Source organism: Oncorhynchus mykiss, chromosome 7 (assembly GCF_013265735.2).
Source record: "Oncorhynchus mykiss isolate Arlee chromosome 7, USDA_OmykA_1.1, whole genome shotgun sequence".
In the NCBI taxonomy this organism is placed as follows: Eukaryota; Metazoa; Chordata; class Actinopteri; order Salmoniformes; family Salmonidae; genus Oncorhynchus; species Oncorhynchus mykiss.
In genome coordinates this window covers 14,958,439-14,974,495 of record NC_048571.1, presented here as the reverse complement: position 1 = coordinate 14,974,495, position 16,057 = coordinate 14,958,439, and the positions used below count along the sequence as shown (strand labels likewise).

Below are 16,057 nucleotides of genomic sequence, written 5' to 3'. Positions count from 1 at the left end.
TGTGTGTGTGTGTCTGTCTGTGTGTGTGTGTCAAAGAAAGATGCTTGTGTGTGTGTGTGTGAGTGTGTCAGAGCAAGAGAGACTTGAGTGCGTACGTGTATGTGTGTCTGATCACACACTTCACAGGACTACAAAACCAAACAGTCCGACTCCTCCTGCCAAGCAGCAAAAACTACAGCCAACACCAACCATATACAGCCAACAGACACTGGAGAATCAATACTACTGTATTACTGTAGTAGTACTACAACAACAACCTACAGCCAGGACAATATACACTAGACTATGTATTACTCTAGTACTACAATAACAACCTACAGCCAGGACAATATACACTAGACTATGTACTACTCTAGTACTACAATAACAACATTCAGCCAGGACAATATACACTAGACTATGTATTACTCTAGTACTACAATAACAACCTACAGCCAGGACCATATACACTAGACTATGTACTACTCTAGTACTACAATAACAACCTACAGCCAGGACAATATACACTAGACTATGTACTACTCTAGTACTACAATAACAACCTACAGCCAGGACAATATACACTAGACTATGTATTACTCTAGTACTACAATAACAACCTACAGCCAGGACCATATACACTAGACTATGTACTACTCTAGTACTACAATAACAACCTACAGCCAGGACAATATACACTAGACTATGTATTACTCTAGTACTACAATAACAATTGGGAAATCTGAAATGGAACCCTATTCCCTATAGTACTTTGGGCCAAAACACTCCCACAGTGCACTAGTATAGGAAAAGGGCTGCTGTTTCAGATACAGCTAGTACCTCCAGACTGATCAAACAAAACCTCCCTCACTGTGTACTGCTATTGTACTACTATTTACTACGATGTACTTCTTCTGATATGGATTATTCTTTTATTGTGAATGCTATTTTTATATTTTTCTGTCTTGACATTTATAGTGTATTCTGTGTGTACTTCTGTATGCTATTCTATTAATATTCTCTTTATTATTGAACTGGATGTGCCGTCACGTTATTGTTGAAAAGAAAATGTAGCAGGTCTTTGTATTGTAATGTGTCTGCTATCGGAGCCATCTGGAAAATGTCTACCATTGTTTTTTTAGTCCAGAATATGAAGAAGACATACATTTTGTATATTTCCCTGTGTATCGAGTATTTATGAGTCAGTTTCATATTATATTGTCTCTGTAATATAGTTTCACAGTGTGAACAGTATTCAAATATGTTGATATCAAGTTTTATACAATGTATTCATTGGTTTGGTTTCTGCCAAATCATAGCCAGCCACACTCCGCATGCAAGCTTGTACCATCATCACAAATCAATAGGAACACCAATTCAATCAATCAGCCACACCATGTCATCTGGTGCATCTCAGATAACATTATTATCTCTGTTTTAAACTGTCCATCCCATGTCGTCATCTCTATCTCATCATCTCAAGTCATTTATACTCTACTTACATCTAGTAATCTATTGATCTCCACTAATCTCCTCATTAGACTCACTATGACACTGTGCAACTCATAAACACATTTCACTATTTTATTATTATTTTTAATTAAAAGATGGCTTTTTCACTGTTTGAGTCAAGCCCAGCCATTGTTTAAATGCTGATGCTTATGAATTTTGTTGAGTCAGTGATGTTGAATCTTCTGATGTAGCATTAACTCTAACTCTGATTAATGTTGTTATTGATCGTAATACTCCTCATCAGGTCTGATCAGTATCATTGATAACTATATCCATCCTTTCGGCATATTGCTTAACATGAATGTAATAATGGGTTCTATTGGGATCGAAGGGAAGGTGAAACCTGTCGTCAGCAGAATAAACCTTCCATTCCCAGAGACTCTCTGGTGTCTGTGTATTCCATTACCCTGTTCTACAGTGTACACCAGGGGAAAGAGAAAGGGTGGGGTCTGGGATGAGAGAGGGAGGGGGGAGAGAAGGGAGACTGGAGAGGACAGGTTGAATGAAGGGAAATAGAGAGGGGAGAGGGAGGTGGAGAGAGAAGGTGTGGTTAGGGGGAGAGAGAGAGAGAGAGAGAGAGAGAGAGAGAGAGAGAGAGAGAGAGAGGAGCAAGACAGTGAGAGATTACAGATATCTCGCTGGAACCAGGGAGTGTGATGGTCTTGGGTTAGCTGGGGTTGTTTATGGGTCATATCCACACACCATAGATTACCTCTGCTTTTTTATGCATTGGAAATAGTAACAACTGTTTCAAACCACTTAATACAACAACAAAAAAACATGCAAAAAAAACACCTGGGTTAAGTCTGTGAAATACTTTTGATTAATTCATGTGTGGTTGATTTTGTTTTACCAAGCATGGAGTTTGTACCTAAATGACTATTCCATTGTATCCAGCATAGTAATCTGCTGCTGAAGTATAATGAACGTTGATATTTTGACCCAGCAGGTCTTGCTTAGAGTCCCATAGTAAACCAAATCACACAGCTGCTCCTCCTCAGTCAGCCCTGTAATAGACAAATTATGCCATCTGTTGGCCAGTGCATGAACTACAACTCTATGGAATTTGTATTTTCTGAATTACATGAACTGATTGTGAAACAGGAAAGAAGCAGCATTCATTGTTTAGTTGCAAAGGTTTGCGAGTCAGCCATCCGATACTAGAACATAATAAATCAATGTGTGTCAACAAAGCAAGGGTATGGTTTCACAATTATTTTGGTCAAATTTCGGTCGAGAACTTTAACAGAATGTTATAACCACCCTTTTACGAACCAATCAATTCGCGGTGCTAGGTGTAAGTGCCCGCCCATTTCGGGTTTTTCCAAGTTCCTGGACCAATCAACGAACGCCTCGGTGTATTCAGCCATTTTGTATGAAAATCAAGGAAATCTGCCGCCGTTCCAGAGACCTGTGGATTATATCGAACGATGGAAGGGTGAGTGAAAAAGATGTAGTTTCATGTCGAAAAGAAACGGAAATAATCTAACCGTAGTTTGACTATTTTTTTATATACAGTTATGTTGTTATGCAATATGTTTAGTAGTAGTTTAACTTTTAGTTTGAGACGAGATGATGTTTGAGACTTTCAACAAGGCTAGCTAGTTAGCATTGTCTGCGCGTGAGCGTGTCCGGAAGAGATGGGAACTAGTTGAAGTTAAGACTTTTAATAAGGGTTGTTTTTTTTAAAAACGTATTATTTTGCAAATAACAGAAAAAAACGTTAGTTGCAGTTTTTTTTCCATGTAGACAAAAGTAACCACATTTAACGTATTGCCAAATGTAGTTTGAAAAAAACGCCCATCTTGAATCAACGTGTCTTTGTAACGTTAGCTAGTTTCCGCATTCCCATATGTGCGCTCGTGTTTGTGGAAGGCGAATGTTGTGTGTTCGGGATTAGGGTAAATTCTTCCAATTCTATGGCTATTAGCTGCTCAGGGGACATTTCAATTCAACGAAGTGAACTAACGCAACTTTTCTTGAGTCAATGCAGTTTCTAGCTAGCTATGAACTTTCATAAAGTTAGTAACTTATCTTCCTCTATCCTCCCATTTCCTTGTCCCTCCCCCCCTTTGTCTCAACAGACACAAATTAGATGCTGATCTGTATCCTATGGGACCTGGCTACGTCACAGACATAGAGTAAGTCTCCTGATAAGATTTTTTCATTTACAATCAATGTAAAATGTTGATTGAGTGATTTGCTGATTGGTTGATCTTTTAGGAAAATGCATCCTGCCATCTTTGGAGTAACTCAAATGAGTAACCCTCCTTTTCTCTCTCTCCCCAGTGTCTCAGTGGGTACCAAGGTAGGCATCTTTTCATTCACAATTTAATTCCTTGTTTTTTCTCTGTGTCTTTACCCCTGTCTTCTGTGCTAAAACGTTGGTTAAAGTCTCTCCTCTCGGGCTGTGTCTCTTGAGTGCTGTTAGCATGAGTGTCTTTGTGTCTCTGGCTGGAACAGTAGCTGTATTGTAGAGAGATGGAGTGAGGCTGCTGGGCCACTCCAGACATGAGCACCATTGACTGACTGACACAGAGCGGCTTCATTAACTGTAGTCTGGCCGAGCAAGACCATCTGTCTGACAGACTGCTCCTCTCCAGCCATAACTCTGTTAATACATTTACCCAGGTCGTATTTGTTGGTGTATGTAGCAAAACGTTTTGGAACAGAAAATGGAAACAAGTTTGTTATTGAGCATGTTCATGTTTTCTTCCAGTTAGTGCTTAGTGACTACAACCCAGCTAGGCCTGTCTCTGTCTCCATGATGTATGGTGATTGTGAATGTTCCTTTCTCTTCCAGAGGGGATCTGATGAACTCTTCTCCTCCTACATCATGACCCCAGGTGTGTGTGTGTAGCTGATGGTTAATCAGAATGTTGTTCTCTAAGAGACACACTACCATTAGCTACTAGAGAACAGCATAGAACATTCTGATTAACAGACACATTACCATTAGATACTAGAGAACAGCACAGATCACTCTGATTAACCTGTCTAGGACCCCACAACAGCCAGTGAAAGTGTAGGGTGCCAAATTCGAAACAACAAAAATCGTATAATTAAAATTCCTCAAGCATACAAGTATTTTAAACAATTTTAAAGATACAATTCTCGTTAATCCAGCCACAGTGTCTGATTTCAAAAAGGATTTACAGCGAAAGCACCACAAACGATTATGTTAGATCACCACCAAGCCACAGAAAAACACAGCCATTTTTTCCAGCCAAGGAGAGAAGTCACAAAAAGCAGAAATAGATCAATTAATCGCTAACCTTTGATCTTCATCAGATGACACTCATAGGACTTCATGTTACACAATACGTGTATGTTTTGTTTGATAAAGTTCATATTTATATATATATATATTTTTTTTAAATCTGAGTTTACATTGGCGTGTTACATTCAGTAGTTCTAAAACATGCGGTGATATTGCAGAGAGCCACATAAATTTACAGAAACACTCATAATAAAGATACGACTATTATACGTGGAACTTTAGATAAACTTCTCACCGCTGTGTCAGATTTTTTAAGAAAGCAAACCATGCAATAATCTGAGTATAGCCTTTAGACAACAAAGCAGCCAAAAAGAGTGGGTAGTCAGAAATCGCATTTTAAATATTCACTTACCTTTGATCTTCATCAGAATGCACTCCCCGGAATCCCAGTTCCACCAAAAATGTTTGATTTGTTCGATAATGTCCATCAGTTATTGTCAAATATCTTCTTTTGTTAGGGTGTTTGATAAACAAATCCAAAAGTGTGTTCAGGTCGTGCCGAACGTCGGACGAAAAGTATAAAAAAAAGTTCCGTTACAGCCCGTAGAAACATGCCAAACTAAGTATGGAATCAATCTTTAGGATGTTTTTAACATAAAACTTAATGTTCCAACCGGACAATTCCTTTGTCTGTACAAATGAGTGAGACACAAATCACCTTTCACGTGAGCGCCCAGACCGAGGCTGTGGCACTCTGCCAGACCACTCACTCAGAGCCCTTATGAGCCCCTCCTTTAGAGTAGAATCCCCAAAACAGGTTCTAAATACTGTTGACATCTAGTGGAAGCCGTGGGAAGTGAAACATAACCAATATCACCCTGTATCTTCAATGGGGGCTGAGTTGAAAAACCACAAACCTCAGATTTCCCACTTCCTGGTTGGATTTTTTCTCTGGTTTTTGCCTGCCATATGAGTTCTGTTATACACAGACATCATTCAAACCGTTTTTTAGAAACTTCCAAATTTACAAATTATATGCATATTCTAGCTTTTACGGCTGAGTAGCAGGCAGCTTAATTTGGGCATGTTTTCATCCAAGCTTCCCAATATTGCCCCCTACCCCAAAGAAGTTAACAGACACATTACCATTAGCTACTAGAGAACAGCACAGAACATTCTGATTAACAGACACATTACCATTAGCTACTAATCAGAATGTTCTGTTGTTCTCTAGTAGCTAATGGTAATGTGTCTGTTAATCAGAATGTTCTGTGCTGTTCTCTAGTAGTTCATTGTGCTAAGAGTAAGAAGTTAAATTTAAAAGTTGTCTGTTTGTAGCCAACGGTAATGACAGTAAGAAGTTCAAAGGTGAGATGCGGAGCCCCAGCGCTCCATCGCGTGTCATCCACCTGCGCCAGCTGCCCGGGGACATCCAGGATTCTGAGGTCATCAGCATGGGAATGCCCTTTGGGAAGGTCACCAACCTTCTGATGATGAAGGGAAAGAACCAGGTACGTGAGCACACTACAGATCCTTTACCCTAAAGGTGTTCTCACACACACTACTGATCCTCTACCCTAAGGGGTGTTCACACCCACTACTGATCCTCTACCCTAAGGGGTGTTCACACACACTACAGATCCTCTACCCTAAGGGGTGTTCGCACCCACTACAGATCCTCTACCCTAAGGGGTGTTCACACACACTACAGATCCTCTACCCTAAAGGTGTTCACACACACTACAGATCCTCTACCCTAAAGGTGTTCACACACACTACAGATCCTTTACCCTAAAGGTGTTCACACACCCGGCTGATCTTATGTATGTGTGTGTAGGCGTTCCTGGAGATGAACACTGTGGACCAGGCTCAGACCATGGTGAACTACTACGCTACGGTCACCCCCCTCATCAGACAGCAGCCTGTATTCATGCAGTACAGCAACCACAAGGAACTCAAGACCGACAACTCACCTAACCAAGTAGTAAGAGGACACTTCCACCATTGACCCATACCAATGAGACTCACTAACCTGTAGCACATTTGTCAAATCATTTTCTTTGTCATATGCAGAGGTTACAGCATAGTGCCCACAGTACAATGTAATAACAGTGTATGTTTGTGTCCCCTCCCTAGAGAGTCCAGGCAGCACTGCAGGCGGTGAATGCTGTCCAGGGTGGCACCATGTTGGGCTCTACCATGTCCGGTATGGGGGGTGTAATGGGTGCTACCATGTCAGTTGGAGGGGGAGAGATGGGAGCCAGAGGCATGGCCACCCAGAGCCCTGTCCTTAGAGTCATAGTGGAAAACCTCTTCTACCCCGTCACACTGGAAGTCCTGCACCAGGTACGCACACTCCTCCAGTGTTTCTTAGTCATGAGTGTGTTCAAATGGTTTTCTTTTTCTTGTTGTCAAAATGCCTGCAGCAGGGATGTAACCTGTGCGTGTTCTCCCCTGTAGATCTTCTCCAAGTATGGGTCTGTTCTGAAGATCATCACCTTCACTAAGAACAACCAGTTCCAGGCTCTGGTCCAATACGCTGACCCCATGACGGCACAGCACACCAAAATGGTACGTGCCCCCCCCCTCTCTAATAAACCTCTGATTTCTCCATCTCTCTCTCTCTGCCATCTCCAGATGGTCAGAACATCAATAATAGATGCTGTAAATGGACTTGCCTGAACTTCCACACCCCTAATCCCTCTGTCTCTCTGCAGTCTCTAGACGGTCAGAACATCTATAACGGTTGCTGTACTCTGAGGGTGAGTTTCTCCAAGCTGACCAGCCTCAACGTGAAGTTTAACAACGATAAGAGCCGTGACTACACCAGACCTGACCTTTCTACTGGAGAGCAACACAACCCTCAGCCTGGAATGGACCAGCACGCGATGGCTGCTGCCGCCTTCGGTAACACACACACGTTAGACCGGTGTTTCTCAAACTGTTTTGTGCCAGGAGCTAGCACGTAGCTACCAGGGTGCTCTTCTGGAGACTGTCAAACTGACACTGAAATTAGATTCATGTCTTTTTCCCTTCCCTCCCCCCACCTTCTATCTCTTTCCAGGGTCTCCAGGTCTGATCTCAGCGTCTCCGTATGGACACGGATTCCCCCAGGCCTTCACTCTACAGCAGGCAGCAGGTACATCCTCACATTAACCTCTCTGGGATATGTGGGACGGTAGCCTCCCACTTTGCTAAAAGCCAGTGAAAATGCAGAGCGCCAAATTCAAATAAATTCCTATAAAAATCAAACTTTCATGAAACCACACACGTAAGATACCAAATTAAAGCTACACGTGTTGTGAATCCATCCAACATGTCAGATTTCAAAAAGGCTTTTCGGCGAGGATAGCCCCATAGTAAACAAAAGAGAGAACATTTCAACCCTACAGGCTCGACACAAAACGCAGAAATAAAAATATAAATCATGCCCTACCTTTGACGAGCTTCTTCTGTTGGCACTCAAATATTTCCCATAGACATCACAAATGGTCCTTTTTTCCGATTAATTCCGTCCATATATATCCAAAATGTCAATTTATTTGGCGCGTTTGATCCAGAAAAACACTGGTTCCGTCCTGCGCAACGTGACTACAAAATATCTCAAAAGTTGCCTGTAAACTTTGCCAAAAAAATGTCAAACTACTTGTATTACACAACTTTAAGTATTTTTTAAAAGTAAATAATCAATAAAATTGAAGACTGGATGATCTGTGTTCAAAACAGGAAGAAAACAAACTGTAGCTAGCTTTCTGGTCTTGCGCCTCTCAAACAGTACACATGAAGTGACACTCGTTCAAGATGGCCGTACATATTCATTACACAAAGGAATAACAGGCAATTTCTAAAGACTGGTGACATCCAGTGGAAGCAGTAGGAATCTGGAATCCCAGTGAAAACTCATTGGGGGGAAAAAATCTGAATGGTTTGTCCTCGGGGTTTCACCTGCTACATAAGTTCTGTTATACTCACAGACATGATTCAAACAGTTTTAGAAACTTCAGTGTTTTCTATCCAAATGTACTAATAATATGCATATCTTATCATCTGGGGATGAGAAGCAGTCATTTGAAATTGGGCATGCTTTTCATCCAAAATTCCAGTCAGCTGGTTCACTCTACCTGTAGCCTACTACAACCCTGTTCTTACTCCATTTATTACATAGCTTTTGCTACATTGTCAAATCATCGGTCGGTCTACTCCAGCTGCACAGGTTGGCCCCGGTGCTTGAGATAATGTGTTTCTTTATATGTGTCTAGGTTTGTCTATGCCCGGTGCCTTGGCGTCATTTGGTATGGGTCCAGGGGGCATGGCCGCTAGTCGTCTCGGCCTGCAAGCCCTCGGCGGTGGAGGAGGACAAGCTGGCGTCCTATTGGTCAGCAACCTCAACCCAGAGGTCAGAACTGTTACTACCCACACACTCTTTCTCTCACCCACAAGCACACCAGTACATATCCTTTCTCTATCGTACAAGCACACCAGAGTAAACTTTTCCTCTGGGCCCTTTAAATGGGTGTATCTCCACAGTTTAGAACTAACAGTCTTCTGTTATCTTCCATTTCATGGCTTCCTTTTTGTCTATTCTTGAGTTGCTGGAGACACAATAATCCTTATATAGAGACACCGGCCATGTTATTGTACTGTATTATCTGACCTGTTGCATTGTTAATCTCTCTTTTCTCCTAATGTTGCCTTAGTAACAGTGTTTTAATTTAGACACTATTCTGTGTTTACTGACCTTGTTTTTTTCTTCTTTACCTCCTTTTCTTTCTTTTATTCTCTCTCCCTCCCCATCTCATCCTGCTCTTTGCCCTTTATAAAAACTCACTCCTATGCCAACTTTTTCTTCTCATCATTCTCCCTCTCTCTATCTCTCCCTCCTCCATGTGATCCTCCCGTGGACCTCTTGGCTGCTGACTGCTGGACTCCATCCCTCCATCCCTGACTCCACTTTACCCCTGTCCCCTCCCTCTTTCTCTCTCCCCCTCCCTGGTTCCTCTACCTCCCCCTGCTGTTTATAAAGAGCGTTACACCAAACTGCCTCTTTATTCTCTTTGGTATGTTATCAGCCTTTCGTTTCCCTTTATGACTTTAGATTTTACATTTACCTACTGTTACCAATAATATTATATCATCACTGTACCTACCTCATTCAGTCTTCATTTACCCTTATATTGACCTAAAATATATACTTTTTATTATTTTACCATTCTTTAATCTGTTTCACTTAATATATTTATTTAATTACCAACTGGTACTGAATCTATCTGTTACCTGGGCTGGTTTTCATGTTGTGGTCTGTCTGTCTGAATCAGAAATCCAAGCTCTCCTTTACATGAATCAGTCGTTTCATTTCAATGGCCAGAAACTGAGTAGTGTGGTGGTATAGAACCTGTTGTCTGGGCATTGCAGTAGTCTAGTCTGTCTGCTGTTGATCAAGACAATCACATTACAACACTGACATTACAACTAAGTCTCTTTCTTCATGAAAAATGCATCTGGTTTGGAGTGTGTGCTGTGTTTTAACCTGTGTGTGTTCTCCAGGTGTGTATGGCGACGTGATGAGAGTGAAGATTCTGTTCAATAAGAAGGACAACGCTCTGGTCCAGATGGCTGATGGCACACAGGCTCAGCTAGGTACTGTGTGTATGTGACTGTGCGTCTGTGTGTTGTTGTGTGCGTTGCAGTAGTTAGTGTGTGTGCTCTGGTGTTTGACGGGCTTGTCTTCTCCTCAGCGATGAGCCACCTGAACGGGGTGCGTCTCCATGGCCGGTCTCTACGTGTCTCCATGTCTAAACACACCACCGTACAGCTGCCCAGAGAAGGTATGTACGTACACACACTACCATGTAGACACACCACTGTACAGCTGCCTGTATGTACACACACTACCATGTCTAAACACACAGCTGCCCAGGGAAGGTATGGGCCGTCTAACATCCACTACTGTTGTGTCATGACATGTTGTACTCTATCCTATTCAAGGCCATGAGGACCAGGGGTTGACAAAGGACTATGCCACCTCTCCTCTCCACCGTTTTAAGAAGCCTGGCTCCAAAAACTACAACAACATCTACCCTCCCTCTGGCACACTGCACCTCTCCAACATACCGTACGTACACACACACACACACACAACATCCCCTTTATGTTTGATTGTCCTATTGCTTTCTCTTTCTCTCTCTAGTCCTGCAGTAGGGGAGGAGGATCTGAAGGCACTGTTCAGCAGTTCAGGAGCTTCAGTCACGGCCTTCAAGTTCTTCCAGTATGTCTCAACATCCAACTACACTTTCATGACATCACTACCTAATCATCAAATCAACTTTATTTGTCACATGCGACGAATACAAGTGTAGACTTTACCGTGAAATGCTTACTTACAAGCCCTTAACCCAACAGTGCAGTTCAAGAAGAGTTAAGAAAATATTTATCAAGTAGACTAAAACACAATAACGAGGCTATATACTGGGGGCACCAGTACCGAGTCAGTGTGCGGGGGTACAGGTTAGTTGAGGTAATTGATGTGCTTGTCTTTAGGACATCTTTACCTAATGATGTAATCGTCTTTGTGGCATCACTACCCGACAATGTAAAGGTCTTTATGATGTCACTACCCAATGGTGGAATGGTCTTTATTGCATCACTACCTGATGATGTTCTAGTCTTTATGGCATCACTACCTGACGATGTTCTAGTCTTTGTGGCATCACTACCTGACGATGTTCTAGTCTTTGGCATCACTACCTGACGATGTTCTAGTCTTTATGGCATCACTACCTGACGATGTTCTAGTCTTTATGGCATCACTACCTGATGTAATGGGGAATCCTCTTTCCTGGTGTGTGTATAGGAAGGACCGTAAAATGGCTCTGATCCAGATGAGCTCAGTGGAGGAAGCTGTTGAGAGTCTCATCGAGTTCCACAACCATGACCTGGGAGATAACCACCACCTCAGAGTGTCTTTCTCCAAATCTACCATCTAACACAATCACTCACACACAGCTGTAACTAGAGTATAGACCAAACCTGTTCATCAGAATGCCTTCCACGTCGTTTGTATGTCAAGTCTTGTTCTACACGAGACACTTAATCATTCCTTTATACTTGTTTAAGTTTTATCATTATTTTTACACAATTATTTACGTTTACTATGGATATAATCGGTTCATATTTTATTTTAGTAGTTCGACTTCTATGGAGGGAAACTCATAGAACTCTCCAAGATACACATCTAGTATTTCTGTTTCTACACTCTGCAGAATGCACATCTAGTCCTTCTGTTTCTAGATTACAATGTTTTTTCATTTGATATACTTAAAAAAAAAAAAATCCATTGATTAATGTTTTCTGTTTCTACTGTCTGTCCTTGGGATCTTCACCACTAGTCATATTGCTCTAACAAAATGCCTTTCCGCAACAGTCTAGTGCCTTAACCAGACCAGCCGGCTAGCCTTTCCATGCTATTACATTGATTTTATACGATTTGGACTCTTAAAAAAATATATTTCTTTGAACATCAATAATTTGATTTGAAATATATGGCTGTGGTCTTACCTTTTTGGTTTCTAGATGTACACTATGCATTCCATTGTATTTTTGTAACATTAGTAGTTCTATACTCTTATCATTTTCTATACCGTGTACTGTTTGATATCTACCGGTCACTGTGCCTCAAGTCTTAATTCTTGCTCCAGGGGTGCCATTTAAAATCATGCAGCATTTAGTCTTTAGTGCCTACTTCACCCCTAATATTTTACAGATACACACATGCAATTCTCCAATTTTATTTCATACAGCCTTAGGTATTTAGTGCCTACAACACAAACGTATTTATTACCTTTGTTCTGTCACTGACTATCTATATATGGCTTTTGCTATAGATTCTTCTGTAGCATAAATTGTTTCATGTAGCTATTGATGGTTGATGTTATTGAGGACCAAAGTACCTACCACCCCTGCTACTTAAACGATCCGTGTCAGTGTAAAAGACAACGTTCTAAACTCTCTTCTCCCATTGGTTTGATTCTATGGTCCAAATCGCCTTTAGGGATTTGATTTTGTTTTCATTTTATACCTAATCAGTTGGCCACTAGATTTAAAAATCGTAATTTTGAGTGAGTTATACCTTGAATTTGTGATATTTGGTTTCTTGGCCCATTTCTTATTAATTACAGTTAAATTCCGCTGTTGGTAGAGTACTTTAAGCATGAATATATACTGTATGTTGACCTAGTTGATGATATCACAGTGGATAGCTGTGAGGTAGTTCTGTGTTCCTTTCCTGGCAACGGTTGTCGCTTTTATTTTCCATTATGGGTTTTATTGGGGTCAGGGGTCAACAGGATGTGATGTCATGAAGCAGGGGGAGGGTTTTTGTCTGTCTATATTTAGTGTTTTTGTACCACAGTGATTTGGATTGTACCACAGATTCCATTTCATTCCAACATGTATATTTTGATATATAGTTAACAAACGTTGATTCCAACATGTATATTTTGATATAAAGGTAATGCCAGCTTTCTCTGGAGGGCTGTAAAGATGAGTTTTGTATCACAAAGAAATTAAACTTAATGGAACACAGCCTTGTGTTTTTGATGTTTGATGATTTCCAAATGGCCCCCTAGTCTCAAGGCACTACCCCCGGCCCCTACTCCCTATAGGCACACTTGTAGATCTGAAAAGATTTGAAGCTTCTTTGCCTTCTGATAGGCTTGGGAATTACCCTCTCACTAGTCAATCCCTGTATGGCCACTTGGTGGAGCTGGAGCCATGTATACATCACTATCCAGGAAGATAATATGGCACTAGGTGGAGCCATCTCTTACTGACTTTGTCCCCACTGATACAGAGGTGACTTTACCTTGTGATTATTTCTCTGACTGTCCCCGCTGCTACGAAGATGACAACCTGGTGATCATCTCCCTGACTCTGTCCCCACAGCTACAGAGGTGACTTTTTCACCAATTAGATAGGATTAAATGCATAGAAATAGGATTAAATGCATAGAAATAGAATGAATAGAACAGTAGTTCAAGTCAATGATTTGCCTGTTCTATTCATTTTATTTCTATGCATTTAATCTAATCCGATTACCGAAATCCAGATAGTTAACTTTAGAAAAACTGGGCCCTGGTGATTATCCCTGTGACATTGCCTTTGTGACATTTTCTTCCTTCTTCTTCCTTTGTACTTTTACTCCTAGGACATTGCTTTGGTGCCTTCTGTTCAGACCTCATGTCTCCCTTATAACCGTAGGGGTCTGGTGGTGGTGATGAAATAGTAGTAATTTCCCGCCCACACACTTGGATTTTCTTCAATATACAGTACCAGTCAAAAGTTTGGACACACCTACTCATTCAAGGGTTTTTATTTTTATTATCTACATTGTAGAATAGTAGTGAAGACATCACAACTATTAAATAACACATGGAGTCCTGTAGTAACCAAAAAAGTGTTAAAAAAATCAAAATATATTTTATATTTGAGATTCTTCAAAGTAGCCACCCTTTGCCTTGATGACAGCTTTGCATTCCCTCAACCAGCTTCACCTGGAATGTTTTTCCAACAGTCTTGAAGGAGTTCCCCACATATGCTGAGCACTTGTTGGCTGCTTTTCCTTCATTCTGTGCTACAACTCATCCCAAACCATCTCAATTGGGTGGAGTTTTTTTTATTTTATTTTTTTTTAACCTTTATTTAACTAGGCAAGTCGGCAAGTCAGATAAAAACAAATTCGTATTTTCAATGACGGCCTAGGAACAGTGGGTTAACTGCCTGTTCAGGGGCAGAACGACAGATTTGTACCTTGTCAGCACGGGGGTTTGAACTTGCAACCTTCCGGTTACTAGTCCAACACTAACCACTAGGCTACCCTGTGGAGGCCAGGTCATCTTATGCAGCACTCCATCACTCTCCTTCTTGGTCAAATAGCCCTTACACAGCTTGGAGGTGTGTTTGGTTGTCCTATTGAAAAACAAATGATAGTCCCACTAAGCGCAAACCAGATGGGATGGCGTATCGCTGAAGAATGCAATGGTAGCCATGCTGGTTAAGTGTGCCTTGAATTCTAAATAAATCACAGACAGTGTCACCAGCAAAGCACCATCACACCTCCTAATCCATGCTTCACGGTGGGATCCACACATGCTGAGATAATCTGTTCACCTACTCTGCGTCTCACAAAGACACGGCGGTTGGAACCAAAAATCTCACATTTGGACTCATCGGACCAAAAGGACAGATTTCCACCGGTCTAATGTCCATTGCTTGTGTTCCTTGGCCCAAACAAGTCTATTCTTCTTATTGGTGTCCTTTAGTAGGGGTTTCTTTGAAAATTGACCATGAAGGCCTGGTTCACAGTCTCCTCTGAACAGTTGATGTTGAGATGTGTCTGTTACTTGAACTGTGAAGCATTTATTTGGGCTGCAATTTCTGAGGCTTGTAACTTTAATGAACTTATCCTCTGCAGCAGAGTTAACTCTGGGTTTTCCTTTCCTATGGTGGTCCTCATGAGAGCCAGTTTCTTCATAGCGCTGAAGAAACTTTTAAAGTTCTTGACATTTGACTGACCTTCATGTCTTAAAATAATGATGGACTGTCATTTCTTTTTGCTTATTTGAGCTGTTCTTGCCATAAAATTGACTTGGTCATTTACCAAATAGGGCTATCTTCTGTATGCCACTCCTACCTTGTCACAACACAAGTGATTGCCCCAAATGCATTAAGAAGGAAAGAAATTCCACAAATTAACTTTTAACAAGGCATACCTCATGAAGCTGGTTGAGAGAATGCCAAGAGTGTGCAAAGCTGTCAATCAAAGCAAAGGGTGGCTACTTTGAAGAATCTCAAATGTAAAATATATTTTGATTTGTTTAACACTTATTTGGTTACTTCATGATTCCATATGTGTTATTTCATAGTTTTGAAGTCTCCACTATTATTCTACAATGTAGAAAATAGTACAAATAAAGAAAAACCCTGTAAAGAGTAGGTGCGTCCTAACTTTTGTCTGGTACTATATATATATATATATATATATATATATATATATATATATATATATATATATATATATATATATATATTAGAACTGCCCTTGTAAAAAATTATATATCTGTCATTATCCTGCATATGAAGCGGGCCAGTAACCGGAGGGTTGCCAATTCAGATCCCAGGGCTCGTGGGGATTATCTGCCGGGAGTGAGCAGACAGCCGGAGGGCTGCTGGCAGTGGCCTCTATCCCATGTCCTACATACTGCCTTTGCGCCCTTGAGCAAGGCACTTAAGCTCACACAGCTCCAGGGTTACTCAACCCTGTTCTGCTCGTGTGTTGGGTTGGGTAGAACA

General features: G+C 41.1%; 2 protein-coding genes across 4 annotated transcripts in view; both read left to right on the top strand.

The window, feature by feature from the left end:
- Positions 1-1,870, top strand: part of LOC110527381 (paralemmin-1) — a 16,485-nt gene extending 14,615 nt beyond the window's left edge. The window contains exon 6 of the mRNA XM_036982710.1: positions 1-1,870. This exon is cut by the window's left edge and continues 436 nt beyond it. The gene's annotated coding sequence lies outside the window, so the exon portion shown is untranslated.
- Positions 1,871-2,834: 964 nt separating this feature from the next.
- LOC110527372 (polypyrimidine tract-binding protein 1) lies at positions 2,835-13,291 on the top strand. 3 transcript variants are annotated; one of them, XM_036982702.1, is made up of 17 exons: positions 2,840-2,929; positions 3,576-3,632; positions 3,781-3,799; positions 4,295-4,337; positions 6,050-6,222; positions 6,549-6,695; positions 6,848-7,057; positions 7,172-7,282; positions 7,429-7,618; positions 7,776-7,850; positions 8,971-9,107; positions 9,735-9,768; positions 10,256-10,348; positions 10,447-10,536; positions 10,697-10,823; positions 10,899-10,976; positions 11,562-13,291. In XM_036982702.1, the coding sequence occupies exons 1-17, from the start codon at positions 2,922-2,924 to the stop codon at positions 11,692-11,694; spliced, it is 1,725 nt and encodes a 574-aa protein (XP_036838597.1). In that variant the 5' UTR covers positions 2,840-2,921; the 3' UTR covers positions 11,695-13,291. The 3 variants fall into 3 exon arrangements, with proteins under 3 accessions (XP_036838595.1, XP_036838597.1, XP_036838596.1); XM_036982700.1 differs by having other exon boundaries at positions 2,835-2,929; positions 10,697-10,976; XM_036982701.1 differs by lacking the exon at positions 2,840-2,929 and adding an exon at positions 3,370-3,392 and having other exon boundaries at positions 10,697-10,976.
- The last annotated feature ends 2,766 nt before the right edge of the window (positions 13,292-16,057 follow it).